This window comes from Strix aluco, chromosome 3, assembly GCF_031877795.1.
Source record: "Strix aluco isolate bStrAlu1 chromosome 3, bStrAlu1.hap1, whole genome shotgun sequence".
Taxonomy (NCBI): domain Eukaryota; kingdom Metazoa; phylum Chordata; class Aves; order Strigiformes; family Strigidae; genus Strix; species Strix aluco.
In genome coordinates, this window is record NC_133933.1 from 35272192 (window position 1) to 35289977 (window position 17786).

Sequence of the window (17786 nt, forward strand, 5' to 3'; positions counted from 1 at the left end):
TTTCCTATGTTTCACTAGTTGTTCTCTCTCCTGAGAGAGAACATTGCATCTTCATCCAAAGAAGTTGACATATACTCACTGTAAGCAGTAAACAGCAGAGTAATGGAGGGAAGAATTTGATGTGTTTGTCTTTTTAATGTTTAACTGCGATGTTTAAATATACTATGTGGCGATTTTACTTGCCTGCTGATAAGTAAGCCATCTGTATCCCTACTAATGTGAAAGAGAGAAGGAACCCTTAATATAACCCTACCACTACTATATAGTAGTTTGACTGTTAAAAGATACTTCTTTCCTATATTATTAAGAGTGGTATCTTACAGTGTTCAAAAGCATGGATTTATCCAGGGATGTAATATGACTGTTCTCTCGGCCTCAGGCTCCTTGACCACCACTCTCCTTCTGCAAGGAGGGTCATACAGTGCTTTAGAAGGTCTTTCATTTTGAAAGCTTGTAGTGGTTTAAACAATATTCCGTATGCTTAAAATAGCATAGATTGTTCAATGTGGTTGTTTCTTGGACTAGTAAAATATTTGTAATAGAGTAATTGCCACAAGGAAGGGGATGATGCAGTCTCACCCCTCTGCACAGCACAGTTCAAAGCTTGCTCACAAGCCTGTGCATCAAACCCACAGCTTCTGCTTGTGCATTACCATTTCTTTCCAGATGTTATCCTGTCGTTCTGAAAAGGCTTTAAAGACTACAGAAATTACTGTGCACACAAGATAGTTGCTGCAAAGATTATTTTCTTTGATAGTTATGTGTCTGCATTTACTTTTAAATCTCCATTTGACTAGTTTCAGCTTCCAACAAATGCTTAGATTTTTCTGATACCTTTTCTTTGAGATCAAAGACTCACAATTAGATACTTTTCCACGTAGGTGCTTACAGGCTGGGGCAAAATAATTTCTTTGCTTCTTCTCAGTTAAACCAATTGCTTCTTAAGCCTCTGATGAAATACATTTTTCTACCTCTCAGATCACTTGCATAACCTCTTTGTGAACCTCATCCCATTTTTAGTCTTCTTTTGGAGTTAAAGAGCAAGAACTGGAAACAGGATTGCAATAAGCATCTTGCTGATGCTGTGAACAGGAATAACCACATCTTCCAGCTCCTACTTGATTGTGCTTCCGTATATGGATGCTAAGGGTTGCTTGACCTCTTAAATGCATTGTTGTTCAGGAACTTCACGTTCATGAAGGTATCTGTTATAATACTATTGCACTCCAGGGTATAACCTCCCATCTTTCTAGTGTGATATATATTCCTTGCTCCTAAGTGATAGATTCTATATTCTGTTGTATTAAAACAAGATCTGTTTTTATAAGCCCAGTTAATTAAGGCATATGGAGCAGCATGCATCACTGGTTAGATTCCATTGCTAATCACTCCTTTGAATTCAGTCCCATTTTTATTAAGAGTGCATCCACTGTTATATTCTTTGTCCCAGCAAAATTTTTGGTCAGTCCATGGATCTAGCCTAAAAATAACTACTTGAATCCTAATAAGGACACTTCCTTTCAGTGAGGGGGTCAGCATCTCTAAGAGCAGGGGATGTTTTATTAGTATTTGTTTAGCTCAGATCATTAACAGGAAAATCAAAAGTAGACATAGAGTAGGGATATAAAATACTAAAGGATAAATTCCCTTGATTATGAATCTTGATCTTCCTTTCCTAGCTTGTTTATACCTGGGGAATTTAGTTGAAGGCTTGTCCTGTGAGGTCAAACTGTAGCAGCAGCCATGAGCAGACTTCCCTATAGCAGTGATACAGTTGGGCGACATTTTGATGATGATTATTTTTTTTTGTGTCATGTCCCGTCCCGTCCCCCATAATGTTTGTTAGAGCAGAATGGGACTGCCATTTGAGCACATTTCTGTAGATAGGCACCATGGAGTCTTGGCTGCAGATTTCTATTTACTGCAAGTGAAGGATCCCTTATACAGCTGCAAAGTCTTCTCTAACATCTGTGCAGTTGTTGTTGTCTCATTCTGCAGTTGTTTGGATTCCGCAGGAGCTTGCAGGTCACATCCACAAAACTGGTTTTAGGATTTTTAATGTTCAGCTGTTAATGTTGCATGCATGTATGTACATACATGTGCATCCAATAGCTTAATCGCTAGCCATATCAAGCTAATTCAAAATGTGTAGATCTTGGGCTTTATGAAAACATTTAAAGCAAAGAAGTAAACTTACATTAGTAAATAATAAATAAATTCAATCATCTTGGCAATTAAAAAAAAAAAAAGGGTGTTGTGAAGGATGGTGTTAACAGCCGTGCTAGCAGCAACTGGTAGATTGTGTCATTGCTGAATTTGTCTTCTAACCTCTGCTTGACCTAATTCTGCTGAATTCCAGTGGTCTGTGCAAGTACGTGTTCTCTAGGTATAAGCATAGTAGCAGCAGTTACACTACCTAGAACAAGAATGTACAAGGGCTATCAGCTGTCTTGCCTAGGGGCATGAGATGATTGCCAGCTGAGGTTAAGAAAAAGCATTTCCTTCCTGTGAGGCATTACATAATTGTCTGTGTATATGAAGTGTGTTGGGGTTTTTGTCTGAAATTTATTATATAAGCCAGTGCTATAAGAAGATGCCAGACTAAGAAAACAGTCTGGCAATTCCTTTTTATTCTGTTTTTAATGCTGTCCAAACTAAAATGAGGTTCACTGTATGTTTCACCTTGTTATCTTTGCAATGCATTGCTTTTAACACTGTCCTGCCAGCTTTGTGACGCAAATTTGACTGCAGCTGAGGAATATTGTTAATCCTCTCATCTCCTTGTGGGGAATCAAAGTTGAGCCAAATGAAATGTTTTGTGCTACGGTGTTTTCTTTTATTGCTGCACATACAAAGCAAGTAAAAATGCTGGCTGCCAGGATCTTGCTAGAGTGATACTGACTCTCCACATTTATGACATGCCAATAAAACAGAAGTTATTCTTTTTCATCTTGCAGCTTACTCTTCACCAAAGTAAAACTGGAATGGGTACATAAAGGACCGGAAGAGGCTCTGGTGACATGCAGACATATGTTGCAGGTGTGGCAGATGGTATATAGTGTTTTACAGCACAGGTAGGCTTTCTCTACTGTCTAACAAGTTCAGATTTCATAATGGAGATGCAGTTATCTTCTTTAATTTTCTAGATAATTATTTTGCAAAAAGGATAGTAAACAGTACTGTTTAAAAAGGAATGTAAGTAATATTTCTAGCTGTGATTTTTTTTTTAAAAAAGCAAGATGTTATTAGCCATGATTTTAAAAAAACCCGAACAATAAAACCTCAAGATTTTAAGACTGAAGAAGCAGTTTGAACCAAGAGTTTCTGATCTGAATGTCTAAACATCACTATCCATATTCAGATGTCCAGAATGGAGGGCAGATATTTTTTTTTTTCCCAATAGTGCTGAGCATCCATCAGCTATTGTTCACAGTCTGCAGTAATTGGCACCACCCAGGAATGTGTGGGGGTGACACAGTCCTGAACTGAGTAAACCAAAGAAAGGCGCATGGCCAAGACTCTTATCATATGCTGTGGTTGCATGCCAGTTGCACGTGGTGCTAACTGGGCAAGGAAGGGAGTGAAGGATGTAACATCCTTCTCCCTTCCAATGTCCCAGTAAATCTGCATTTAAACAGTGTCGGCTTCCCTGTTTGTTCCCTCTCTCATCTGCTTCTCCTCTGAAAGGAAAAGTCTAGAGAGTGTGAAAGTCACCAGGTGGGGTTTTCTTCCTTCCCACCCCCTTTGGATATTGTCCTAGTCATGATACCACTGTACAGCTGTCTTGGGAATGCTATCCTAAGTCTGTACTTACCTCTCACCTATAATGTCGATAGAGGTTGTGTTTGATCGGAAGGACAGCATGCTTGATGGCAACAGTCACGACAGCAGACTGATGAAGTTTGCATTGCTCCCCAATTTCTGTATGCATTTACATAAGCTTTATAAACACTAGAAGTATATGTACAGAATGATGCATTTCTATATACAAGTTGTCCTTGAGGAATTATTAGTAATTCCCTGTTGGTTTAGCTAATGAGCAGCAGACCAAACACAAAAATCAAGATATTTACATAGCAGCAGAGATAATGGTCTCTTATAGGCTGGAATCATTGATTTCCTTAGGCCTTAGTCTCTTTAGCTAAGGATTCAATCATGTACCTCTCACATGAATAATCTTTATACCCATGAGTAGTCCTCATGAAGCTGATCGAATCCACACTGAACAATTACGACTGCGTAAGATTTACTTTTACAAGGGGGGGCTACAAGCCTGAGTCTGAAGAGAGTACATTGGAAAACAGACAAATAAATAGTTCAGCCATTTGGACTGCATTCAGATCCCAAGCTGTGCTTTGGCTGTTACACTTAAAAACCCAAGATGTGATAGTTTTAGAGGCTTTTGATAAGCTTTAGCCATAGAAGCCTAAACAAAACAAATTGCTTTGCTTTGCTTTTGCATTTAGGAGCTCTAATGTGTATTTCACTGCTATTCCCAGTGGGACTTTTTGACTTTCTCAAAAAATACTTCATAAAGCATTTTCTATTGGGAAGCACTGCTTGAAAGGTAACAAGAACGAACTTGGTACCTGCAGTTTTAGACTGGATTCAGTGACCCAGGAAACCCCTTATATTAAGCAAATTGCAGCAGTATCAGCTAACAAATATGTAAAATGTTCTGGGTTGGGCTTGTAAAGGAATTTAAGGGGAATTCTTATCAGTGAGACTTGGACATGAACATATTTTAGGGCCTCTTGGAAAAGAGAAGCCTGTATTTATATAAGGTTGAGAGCTTTTGCATCCAGTACTCTTTACTAGTTCAATCAGCAGCTAATCACCTACACAATTAAATTGTGCTTTAGTTACATTTCGTTGCATTTGTTTGGCCTAAATTTCCCAGCTTTGCAACTTTACTATGACTCTGGTAGATTAAAGAAGTCTTTCAGGGCCCAGTATTTTCTCCCCAGGCAGCTATTCGTATGCTGTGCTCAAGTCCCCTCTTGTCTTCTCTCTGATAAACTGGTGTCTCTGCAGACTCTCACATTCAAGTGTTTCCTTCATCAATTTTTGTCACCATTTTATCCACTGTCTCAACTACCTTTTAAAAACATGGGCAGCGGAGTGGCAGCATGTCCCGCTGTCAGCCTTACCAGTGCTGTATGCAGGAGGCAAATCATCTGGCTACTGGCCTTTCTGTGGTGCATGGACAAGCTTTCTTGGCTGAAGGCCTTGTACTGCAGCTTTGAAGGAGTAGTTCATTTTCAGCCCTTCTCCAGGATAACAACTAAGAATAGAACTGATGGGAGTGGCTGTTTTGCACAATGCAAAACTTGGTTTTCAGGCTGGGATTTCAGTCTGTTCTCCCAGTTAAAAGGCTGTGCTGTTGACTGTGCTGAGGTGCATTTTGTTAACTGAGACCATCTCATCAAGCCTTCTCTGAATGCTGCTCTCCTGTGGTCAGTTTTTACTGTGGCCAATCTTAGGCCATCCACCAGTCTCATCACCTATCCATTGTGTAGGAGTATAAAGTATAAGCCAGTGTTCAGCCATGAACAGATGCCTGAACAGTGACTTTGTGGTGATGGCTGCTGCAGCAAAGCAGCACTTGCCTCATGGGAGTAATATTTGGAAGTGCAGCTGCCATGTTCCTGTGTACGCAATACACTAGTAAAGACAGAAGTACCCCTAAGGGCACTCACACTTAGGTTAATCCTGGCTAGGCAAGGCTGAGGCACAGGACAGAGAATTTAATTTTCCCTTGTATCTGTCACCACATGATAGTCTCAAATGGGGTACCAGTGTGGAAACCTGTATGGAAGACAGGGACGCCCAGTCAAGGCTGGAGATTTGTGCAAACAGGAAAATGGCCAAGAATTCAGGGTCCATTAACAGAAACCATAATGTTTGATCCCAAAGCCCAAGTAAAAGGTTCATTAGCTATTGTAAATATGATTACCATTATGATGAACAACAGTAAATGGCTTTCAGTCCTAGATTGTTAGCTGAGGAGGACAAGACTTGTTTTATCTTTTGCTATTGTTTTCTGTGATAACAGAGTAATCATGTTTACAATGAAATAGCAGTCCCAAGCTAATTCTTCTGCTAGATTAATGCAAATTCAAGGGAATCCTGTGCAATCCCTACCAAAGGACTGATCAGACTGGAAGACAGGGCATCCACAGCAATCACGACTGTGACAGCTTGTTTCCTGGGAGGAATATTGTCCAAAGGCTGAGCTGCAGGCTTGGAAGTGGGCCAGAAAAAGTAGCCAGGGCAGTCACTTTTCCTTTAGATATTTTGTCCCTTAATGGATGATGAGAGGAGATATCATCACCATCTGATCCTGGGGGGATGGCAGACTATGTGGTGACAGGAAGCCTCAAGAGATCTTTGTTAAGTGATTTTTCGTTAGGCACATGATTTTTTTTTTTTTTTTTTTTTGAGTTTCTGTTTGGAAGACCTCTCCTGTGAGAATAGAAGCCTGGTAGAAGAGCAGACTAAATAGTCCTTCTTTCATAAAGTGGTGCTATGTGGTAGCTTTCATCTTCCTCCTCTGAACAGAACAAAGGTGGAATTGAAGAAAATAATCCCTTTGAAATGAAGAAATTAGCACCTGGTAGAAGGTGGTAATTGGTCTGTTTCAAAAGGATCAGCACAGCAGACCTGTCAACAAATACTTCTGCAGACAAGCTCAAGGGAGGGTCGTTCTTCCTGGGTGTGGGGCTGCTGGTTGGCCTCCTCTGGTCTGGCTTCTAGCTGCCAACATGTTCCTCATCCAGTGGTTTGCAAAGACTCCCAAAGCCAAATGAACTGACACCGCCAGGTGCCCTGGAGTCCTTGCTGGGCACCGTGTCTTTGAGCTTCCCGTCCATTGGCAGGGTGGGGGTGTTCAAACAACACATTCAAGAAGCTGTTTGTGGGCAAGTGGAACACTTGAGTTTCTAGTTCCAGTGGCAGCCAGATGAGACCGTTGCCTGCTTCGAGGCAAATGTCTGTCTGCTGAAATGTGGCTGGGTAACACAGTTTTGTTTCTTTGCAGTGGCTCAGAGAAAGGAAGTAGTGTGACTGAAACACCAGTGATCAAAAAGCATAATGGACTGCATCTCACGCTCCCGGATGCTCATGATACCGATTCTGGTGAGGAATCAAGATTTGTGTTTTCCCATCCTAAATGCATGCATTTGTGAGAGGGGAATGTTTTACTTTCTTCGGCGAGGGGGGGCGGTGGTGCTACACGCGTGCGTGTTGCTGGGCTGCTGGTCAGGAGGTCCCGTTCTGTCTCCAGGGGCATCTCTGCTGCAGGACATGTCACTGCACCTTGGTTTCCCCATGCAATAAAACAAAAAGATGAGTTCCTGCTTTCTTTTACAAACCTCTCTGAGATGAGCATGAAGGGTATTAGATGGGAGTTCACTATACTTCTGCAAGAACTGTATAATTCAGTCCTTTTTTTTTCCTCCTCCTTTTTCCCCCTAAAAAATTTAATCCTTTTTAGATGCCCTGATCAAGACAGCTGTTATGGTGGTTTTGGGAAGCTGAATGAGTGTCAATTCCTATTAGAGGGTGATATGCTTTGGGATTTGTACGTAAACCTTGTGATCCTTTATTATGTGGCAAATACACATTCACAGTAACAGATATAGGCAGATGTAAATAACTGAGACATCAAAGCTAATCTTGGCAGGAAGGGGAAAGGAAGCTTTCAGAGAGTGCTGCTGACTTGTGATTTTATCATAAGTCTCGTGATATTTGGTGCTTCTTTTAAAATCCTAACTCTCAAAATCAGATGATTATGTGAGAAACTTGCATTTTAACTTGGATGGTTTTTTAGGGGAGCAACTTCCTACCATTGTGGATGTAGAAGAAACACTTGTAAAAAATGAACCTCACAGACTCAGAAATTGGACAAGAAGACTATAAAAGCTTAATTTTAAAAACTAACACTTAAATAAGTCTCATGCTTTGGGGCTAGGGAATTGGGGTTTGTCTGAGTCTTAATCTTGAGCATTTGGAATTGATAAAACTGAAGTCATGCTCAGCATATACGGCTGAGATGGAGGACAAGTTCTTATGTGTTAGGTATATGACTTGTATTAAATTATGTGTGTTTAACCCATATTTACACCCACCAGTGGTTAAAAAGCATTGCAAGGTTAGGTCTTGAGCATACAAACATTCAAACATCAAAACATTATTCAGCTTGTCTGCTCTTTTTTTTGTAGTGTTAAACACTTAGGGTCAATGTTTATGACGTTGTAATCTTAATGATTCTATACATGCGTATTTATGTAATTTTTAATTTGTTTATTACATTTCCGTTTTATTAGCCTTTGCTGAGATGAGTCTCTGTGTTTTGTATAGGTCCTTTTTCTCATTGTTAATATGGCAGTGTTTTATAGTCTTTGGTTTAATTGAAGAGTACAGGCCAAATTCAGCACAGATAGATGAAGAGAATATACTAAGTGAGTGTGTGCTGTTTGGCATGTTAAAAATTATCTGCAAAAGGGAGTGGATATGACATGAAAGTTTCCTTTTATCATTTAGGATACTCATCACTTGAAAATAACTGTGAAGATTTGTGAAATATATCCTATCATCCCTGATGCTGGGCAGTAAAATGGACTTTCAGTTTCAGTGAATATATGAAAATGGTTTGGAAAACACTGTGGGTAATTTGCAGAATTCATCAGCCACTAGGCATTACTAGGAAAGCAATAAAACCCAGAAATATTATTCGCTACAGTACTTTTGTTATCCATCCAATTCCCACTCTGCTGTTGAAACAGCGAGTGGATTATGGTGCCTAGACTGTGGGACTGAGCCTGAACTGGTCCGTGCCCCTTCAGCTCTAGCTGGTGCTTAATGGTATGTATTCTGCGTGTGGATCCTGTGCTCTTCTGGAGATCCCTTGCCTTGCTTTTTAATTGTCTGGAGAAAGGAGTGTGGCCAGAATTGGGTTACACCCACTTCACAGCATAATTTGAAATTTTGAGACCAAATTGCCACCAGCAGACCCTGTAATATTTTGTTGTGCTGGTGTGCCACCCTTCTAAGACCTTACTTCTGCCTCCTGCTTGCTCCTCCGCTGCAGACCTGCAGCACCTTCTCCAGAGTCACAGCTAAGCTCAGGCACGTTTGATCTCTCTGTAGTGCCCTCCTCAAAAAGCACCTGGGTTGGGTACCTGTTCCAGCCTGCTCTTAGCCCGGTTCTAGCAGCCAGCATGCAATGGAGCAGCTGTAGTTCAGCAGAAAGTGCTGTATGCCATGGTACTGCCTGCCAGAAAGAGCAAATTAATGTAAAGTGCAAGCTTTAAACCAGCTTTTCACGCACATAAAGTGATTTGCACTGAATGCAGTTTGATTTTAGCCAAGAAATGTATTCCTCCTCCACTTCAAGAATCTAGGTTTGCATGCTAACATGGTTGCACCCACAGTGGCCGTAAGGATGAGGCTTGTGCTGAAATTATACCATCCGCCTTAGTGCAGGACTGGAACTGGCTGATTTCAGCAAGGGTCTGTGGCTCGCTGCTCTGCAGGCTCTAGGTGCTGCTGTTCTCCATCTGCAGAAAGGAGGCAGCTGGGTCTGTTGTCCCAGTTGGGAGCCTCTTTGAAGACAGTAGGAGGTGAGATTGGAGAGTACAGCTCTAGCCCCTCTCGCCCTTGTGCCTCCCCAGAGCTGTGGCTGTGGCTGGCTGCTTGAAGGAAGGAGGAGGTCTGATTTTTTCCATCCTTCTGGAACAGGCTCTGGTTTCCGTCGTGAAATCCCCCAGGAGCGTGCGGCAGTATCGCTGTAACGCACAGGCACTCTGTGATCTCTGGGCTCGTCACTGAAGGGGGGATTACTGTGGCCGGGTTTGACACTGGCTTCTTCCTCAGTTAGACCAGAAAGAGATTATTTGCTGTGCCAGAATTTTAGGTTTGCTGCCAGGAAGATTAATTCCTCTTTATTTTCTTCACCTTCTCTTAACTAAAGCAGTGTTCCTAACTAAATTCACCGATATCAGTCAGCTGCCTTGCTGTTTCTTTCTTTTTCTGATTTAGTCTTATCTTATAATGCTCTTGCCTGAAGTGATTTAGGCTAGGGAATTCTGTGTTTCTTATAAGCCTAGTAAATCTACTGAGAAACATTTCTATTTTGATAGCAGTTTTTTCATAGATGCAAAATATTAAACTTGGTCCTTCTTGGTCTTATAACAACCCTAGAACGGTGCCTTAAAATTATTTAGATATATTTTGTATGGCTTATATGCAGAGCTCATCATGACAAAATCAATTTTGTTATTTTTATGATTTCTTTCCAAAATGTGTGGAGGGCTTTATTGTAAAATGTGAAGTTTATATTCTGTCTAGTGGAGCTGTTAAAAAGAGAAAGACTGCACTAAAATAACAAATTGATGTGATATCTTCTTATGCCAACATTTGCATGTATTTTCAGGCATGACATTAAAGTTTTGTGAGACAGGTTTTGTGTGTTTTTTTAGCATATAAAGATCTACATTTCTTTAGGAAGAGGTATTTTATAATGAGACATTCAGAGACATTTTTGTAATGTTGCTTGAAGTTTTTCTGGCTCCCCTGCCACCCTGAGGTCAGAGTGGTACTGGTGCAATACATGTGTACCTCCTCTCTCGGGAGACAGTGTGTGTTAGAGTGGCTCTTTTGTGGCTCTGGTAGCCTTCAGCCCACCCCCAGGGTCACCATATTGCTTGCCTGAGGTTCAGAGCTTGACTGAGCTCCTTTCAGTCTAGAAGGGCCAGACTGGCAAAGACCCTCTCTTACAGAGTTTATTTGGGCAGACAAGCTTTAAGGAGCATTCCCAAGCCATCCAGCAGAGATGGGTAAGAACAGCAGTATCAAAAGTGCTGGTATGGGCTGGGATGGAGAGAGCCTTTTCATCTGACTTGTGTATGTCTAGAACAAGGAGTGTATCTGTGTCTGAGGCCAAGCAAGGATGGGAAGGGATCATCAGATGGTCTCTGCCTAGTGTGGTTTGCTTCCTTGTGTAGGCTGAAATGGAAAAGAAAATAAACACGAAAGGACTGGAATGCCAAAGGCTGTTAAATGCAAAGAGCCTCTGCTGTAAATTGCTAAGTATCTTGGGTTCCCTTTTTATGGCTGTGCAGATTGAAGCCCACAGCACTGGGCAAGATCAGTCTCAAATCGCAGGCTTTCCCCTCTTGGCAACTACCCAGCTAATGAAGAGAAGGAGGAGCAGCTAACTCGTGTTCCTTTGAGTGCAACTAGCTCATAGTGATATTCCTGTAAAGCCTGCTTTGTGGGGGAAGGAAGCTTTAGTAGATCCTAAGTGGCTGTTTAGCCTCACAGCAGTGTGTGAACCTCTCCAAAATGCACAAATGTGCCTTACGGTGACAAAGTCTCCTTGGATTGACTTGCAAGGCAAAGAGGATTTCCCCGAGCTCTGTGAGGATGTGAATAAAACACTAGCCCATCTGCCCACCTAGTGCCATTAGACCAGCATTACATACGGGTGCTTGCAAGAAACAGCTCCAGAAAGCCTCCCTGAAAGAGGGCAGTTTCGGCAGAGAAGTGTAATACTGAAAGTTGCTTTCAAAGCATGCTAACATGATCAGGAGTGCTAGTACAAGAATCTGGTTAGGCTGACTGCAAAATCCCCAAAGCCCATGTAATTTTTTGCCAAGTTTGCCAATCTAGGAGGCAAGAGGTCTGCCCTAACTTCAAAGTGCTCCTAATAACATCACTAGCTGTTCACATGGCCATTTTCTTGTTGCCTCTGCCCTGCAAAGAAGCTGTCTGTGCTTTGGATGACTGGGGGTGAGTGCTTGGTAGTTTTCCCCATGTTAAACAACCCTTGTCTGTCTTGAATTCCTGGGAGTTTCGGTGAAATTTTTTCCAGGTGTAGGTAGGGACAGGGAGAGGAGTGTGGGTGGGCAGGGCAGGGGGAGGAATCCCGTGTAGTGAAACAGGGTGAAGATGGATCTGTTAAATAAACTGTTAAATATAACACATTCTCCGTGCAAAGCAGAATGGCTTTTACCGTACCATTAAAGCCATAATTGCTACATTACTGCACTGTCATCTCTTGGAACTTTAGATCAGGAATGTCTTTGAAAATATGTAGGAATTTAAGAAATGCATCTAGGAAGAGCACATTTGCATTTTCCAAGGGAGCCGTGGGAGGCGCCTGCGCTTCAGGGCTGTTTTGAAGTTCTGCTTAAAATGAATTACATTAGTTAGCGGTGAGATAATGGGACAGATATTTCCCACAGCAGTTTTAGGCTCCGAGTCGCACTTGCAGCCTTTCCCTAGCCATGACACTCAGAGAGACAGGCGGCGCTGCCTCGCGTTAAGGTAGAAGCAGCGGCCGTGTCCTGCCCCACACCGCACACGTGTCTTCCCAAAGGAGTGTGGGGCCAAAATGTGCCTCCCTTCACGCCTGGCAGAAGGCTGGGTCCCAGCTCGGCATTCAGAGGAGCACCAGCCAGGGGACCAGAGCCAGGGGACCATGCTGCTCTGCCTGCTGGCGCCCTGGCCCCGGGTGATGGTCTGCTGGTGAGGAGGTGTGGTTTGGCAACCCTCTCTTCAGCATGCTCCAGCTGGAAAAGTATGCTGTCCCTCTCGGAGAGACCACTTAATGCATATGCCCCGGTGACAGGTGTTTGCCCTTCTGTCCCTTCCCTTGCCCAGAGCCATCCCAGCTTCTCAGAGTGCCTGTTCCTAGGCTCTGCTGCTCCCTCAGGGTGGCTGCAGTGAGAGAAAGTGGGATTTTAACTCCAGAATCTTGTGGTCTACAAGGCCAGCCTATAAGGATACATTGAAGAGTAACGTTAATCAGCATAAGTGCTTCAGTCACAGCAGCTCTCCAGAGAAAGAGCTTATCAACCTTAAAGTTATGTTAAACATATATATATTAAAAGATTTATTTCCCAAAACTTTACACAGCCAACTCTGAAATCTTATTTTGTTGCTTCTTATTTTGTTGCCACCCTTTTGGTACCCCTCTGAGAGGCCAACTCACCAGTGTAATCCCACTTGCTGTACTGAAGAATGTGGTCTCTGCCCATGCATTCTTCCTGGGAGTAGCTTTTGATGTGATGTTTTGTCCCAGAGATGTGGGCGTCAAATACTTTATTCTTGCATAAATGTTACAGCGCATACTAAAGGTTAATACAGTCAAAGCACTGAGCTTTCTGCTCCCGAGGTTAAAATCCACACTGCCTCTAAACCAGCAGAACAATATTGATGTCACTTGAAACGTGTGTGCTGTGTGAATGGTGCCAAGCTACTATGTAGAGCTGTACTAAGATTTTACATTAGTGGGCCATATTTTGTAATTGTATGGTGACCGTGTGCTTATAAAATGGGTTACTAATAAGTATTTGTGGGCAATATTTGATGGTAGAGTTCTGTTTTCCAGATGAGCGATGTACAGTTGCTTCCTTGATGAATGCTAAGCAGTCGTTTATAAAATTAATGTCAGTCTCTTCATTTGCTTGTTTGAGCTGCAGCCCTTGGGTGATTTAGTAGGGTTTTTTTCAGTAAATTAACCTTCTGTAAAATGTGGTTCTCCAGTTGGTCACTCCAGAATCCAGGGGAGTTCTTATTACATAAAACTGATGCAGTTTTATGTAATCATAAATCAGACCTGCTGCCTTAATGAGTCAAAGAAATATCCAAAATAAGTATAAAATGCATGAATGTTATTGTTTGGTTGGTCTATAGGATCACAGCGAGCCTCTTCCCTTGCTGCATCAAGACTGGAACAGGCCATGTCTGAAATAACTGTGCAGAGCGGTGCAATGAAACAAGGACCCATGCAGCTGTGGATAGCTCTTGAACAAATCTGGCTACGAGCTGGTAAGTCCTGGACCACCTGGAGTTCCTTTTTCCCTCCAGTGGTGAATGAGATGACACAAGCATTAACGGAGTAGTTGAAATCAGTAGTTGAAAATCACCTTATTCCAGCAGAAAATCTGCCTATCTCTCCCAGCCAATTTTTGAGATACCACTTATTTGATTCAATATACCAAAGAAAATACTGGAGTAGTGCAATTTTTCAGCTTGTCTCTATTTTTCCATAACACACAGAAAACTTCAATCATCACTAAAATATGCTTTTAAAAGATTGTAGGTAGTTCTTCATCAACAAATGGTAGTTGGTAGGAACAGTTATTTTCATTCTCCTTTTCCTACGTGCTTCCCTGCAATAAGACTGGGCAAACCATGTGTTAAATGTTATTTAGACTGGGAACTTTCCAATCTTTGCTGAGGTTTAAGTAAAAATTATTAAAAAGAACAAGTCCTCCACTCATTTTATCCTTGACTGTTTGAATCTCCCAAGGACTTGTAGGTTGCATGTCAGTTTAAGACACTCATGCAGAGATGATACAGCAGAGCACATAAAGGGAAAAGAGAACAGTGAGAAGGAACTCTACTTAGAGGCAATCTCCAAACTCTTACATGAGTTTTATGTAGGACACTTGATGAGGAACAAAGTTGCCCAGCACATTCTGCCATTGCATTCCAACATTTCAGGGCTGATGGAGTTCTGACCCTGCAGTTTTGCTCTTAAGAGACACAGCCTTTCTTCCACAACTGGGCCCACAGTTGTGCGCCTGAAATTACCATTTGAGTGCTGTGATTGTTTCTTAGATGTCTCTGCTACCATTTGCAATGAAAAAAAAAAGCAGAGCCCACTGGAACCTTGCTGATAATTTGCTATTCTGTATTCAGGAGAACCTTTCAAATTCTCATTTAGCTAATCTGTAAAATTGACAATTCTCACATAAAACCTGACAGTCTCACCCTACTTCTCAGCAAAGATTTTTATAGCTGTTTTTGTGGGCCATTTCCTACCAGTTAGACTTCCATTTTGCTACAAAATATGTGACATTCTTTTTGTTACAATTTGCCTAACTATTAAACAAAAGAAGTTACCTGATGGAATGCATCATCCTTTAAGTTAGTCACATGTGTTCACTTAATGGCTTGTGTGTATGTAAATTTCAGTGATGTGCTGTGGGCTTCAAAATCACTAACAAGATTTTGCTTTATTCAGTTTATATGCTCCTGATTTAATGCTGCAGAGGAGGCTGGTGGGGAGCAGAAAAAACAGAGTTTATTGTGATGAGAAGTCAGGTGTCTGTTGTCCATCATCCTGCAGATAGCTCTAGGCAGTTTACATTTTTGCTGCTGTGTGAAAAGACAAAAGCAATAAAGGCCTAGTGCTTGCTGTGACCTAGCTGTGAATTGCTACGATTACTTTTCAGAGCCTTTCTCAAAGATGTTAATTCTTTTAGATAGAATTTATTTTTATAAGCTGTAACTTTTCTGTCCTATTCTATCATTTTTTAAATCTTTGCTTTGTTTCATGCCTACTTTTAACTGGACTTGAATCAGGATTGATATTCAGAAAATACATACTGTGACTGCTTTGTAATTTTGTTATGAAGTCAGTTATCATTATGGATGCAGCTAATGAGCTCTTGGTGAGGTACTGCCCAGTCTCCTCACAGTAGCGTGGAAGTCACTGCATTCTGGTATCCTTAGGGATGAAGAGAGATGCAGGTATTTTGGAGTAGTGTTTACTCTCTGTGGAGAAGGGCACAGCACGTGAATAATTAGAGGACTTCTTTGAAGTGGGTTGGAGCTTACACTGGGCTAAGTGAGTGGAATAGTCCGAAAGGGTATCAGTGACCCTCTGTACTAGAGTCTTTCCCATCTAGAAGGAGGGGAGAGGAGGAACAGGTATATTTGTAAAAAGCTAATAACTTCCAAAATAAAGATATTTCATAAACAACAAATTAAACAGAAATGAGTGGTTAAAAACCATTGAGGTGGTCACATGCTTTTGCATTACAGCTCACCCCAAAATTAATAGCTGTGGAAAGCAACAGGCGATTAGCATAACATTCTGACACCTGCATCCGGACTCCCTTGATATTCGTGAAAGAGCTGCATCAGTATGCTGTAGATTTCTATCAGGTTTAGCTTGGACTTGTCCTTTTTCAGTCAATGAGTCATCTTGTGACTCTAGGCAAGTTGCCTAACTTTTTCATACCTCAGTGTCCTATCTCTAAAGGGAAAAAATGTTAATCTGCCTTTGGGAAATGACTCGTGTATTGTTTTTGTTGTCATTAACACTTTAACCTTTTTAACATGAATCATAAATCTTTAGATAAAATTATTACGATTTCCTAACCTCATACTACAGTAAATTTATAACAAAGCGTCTGTCCTTTTCAAACACTAACAGGATGCAGCTGGCCATGTCTCCATGTGTGGGTATGGATTTAGAGCACCAGGCTGCAATCGTGTCTGGGTTCCATTAGAGCCATTACAGTTCCTGTGCCTCTTCATATCCCAAGGCATAAAAACTAATGGTACCAACCAACTGATCTGGTTAGAGCTTTCTGCACTTAGTTTGGAAAGAGGTATACAAAACCAGCTATCCCACAGCTGTGTGAAGCTGTTCTTACAGCCCCCAAGCAGCCAGGCCAGGCCAGGCCACAAAGCCAGCACATACATAGAATCATGGAATCGTTCAGGCTGGAAAAGACCTTTAAGATCTTGGAGTCCAACTGTTAACCTAGCACTGCCAAGTCCACCACTAAACCATGTCCCTAAGTGCCACATCTACACATCTTTTAAATACTTCTGGGGATGGTGACTCAGCCACTTCCCTGGGCAGCCTGTTCCAATGCTTGACAAACATGTTGTTGCTTTTTCCTGTAGCCCATACACTTGCAACAGTGACCATTTGTAGGTGGTAGCTATCAGATGGTGCTCACACAGGGGAATCCTTACTGTGTCATCCTCCACCTGCAGCTGCAACAGGAGTTACTGTCTTGTGCAGAAGCATCCTCAGTCCCTCGGAGCTGGAGACCCCTTGCTGGGCTCCTACCAGGTCTCACGATTAGCGCATGAGAATATGTGCATTCTTTTAACAGTGGCTGAAGGCAAGGCTGTGAACCCTGTGCAAATAGTTGATCTCTTTTGTGCTGTGATTGAAGATACTTATCTTGCACATACGAGGGCATAGACCTAGTGTTTTCATCTGCAACTTTTCTGGGTTTATGACCACCACAGTTACATAGGGAAGATAATAAAGCAGCAGCTTTGGAAGTGCAGCTGCTAAGTCCAAATGTGCTGCACTATAATGGATGCTGCACCTTGTCTTTCCCTACAGCAATGCCTAGTGAACTTTGGCAAGCAACGAAAGAGCTACCGAATGGATCTGTGGTCTCTAGAAAGAGTCCTCTTTCACACATCTAAATAAAACTGAATTTTCACTGTTAATCTTATGTCCAGCCATCTCTTGTAGGACGAGCTGGGAGTACAGTCATCTGCAGCAGGGAGTTTAGCACATTTCTTCAGTGGGCTTCCGTATCTTCCTGTTTTCCCTGCAGGTAGTCACAATTAGCTTTGGAAGAGTATGAGGTCTGCTGTCCCCAGAGACTAGAAAGGTTGTCCGCTCCCTGCAGCAGGCATGCTTGGTATACTAATAGGCATACTCTGTTTTCAAGTGTTCTGCAGCAAAGACTGTTAACACAGCTGGTCTGCTCCCTTTTATCAATACACTCCCCAGTCCTCTTGAAATGTAATGGCTTCTTAAAAGGAGTCATCTCATTAGTCTTTAACATTAATAAGCCTAAACATTATTCTTGGCCCAAAGTCTGAGAAACAACTCATTTCAGAGAGTACTCGGGAAGGGTGCTGCAGTGCACATGCTGCGGTGGTGCAGCTCCAAGGAGAGGTGGTCTTTATGCAATACATATGCTCATTTCTCCTCTTTGTTCCACTTTTCG

General features: G+C 41.9%; 1 protein-coding gene across 9 annotated transcripts in view; it reads left to right on the forward strand.

The window, feature by feature from the left end:
- Positions 1 to 17786, forward strand: part of TTC7A (tetratricopeptide repeat domain 7A) — a 179685-nt gene that overhangs the window by 114180 nt on the left and 47719 nt on the right. For 8 of the 9 annotated variants that reach the window (XM_074818080.1, XM_074818076.1, XM_074818081.1 and 5 more), the window contains 3 exons: positions 2958 to 3074; positions 7040 to 7137; positions 13702 to 13836. In XM_074818080.1, coding sequence (XP_074674181.1) covers positions 2958 to 3074; positions 7040 to 7137; positions 13702 to 13836 — 350 coding nt within the window. Of the gene's footprint in view, positions 1 to 2957; positions 3075 to 7039; positions 7138 to 8544; positions 8814 to 13701; positions 13837 to 17786 lie in introns of those variants that run through there. The other variant, XM_074818084.1, reaches the window with a different exon arrangement.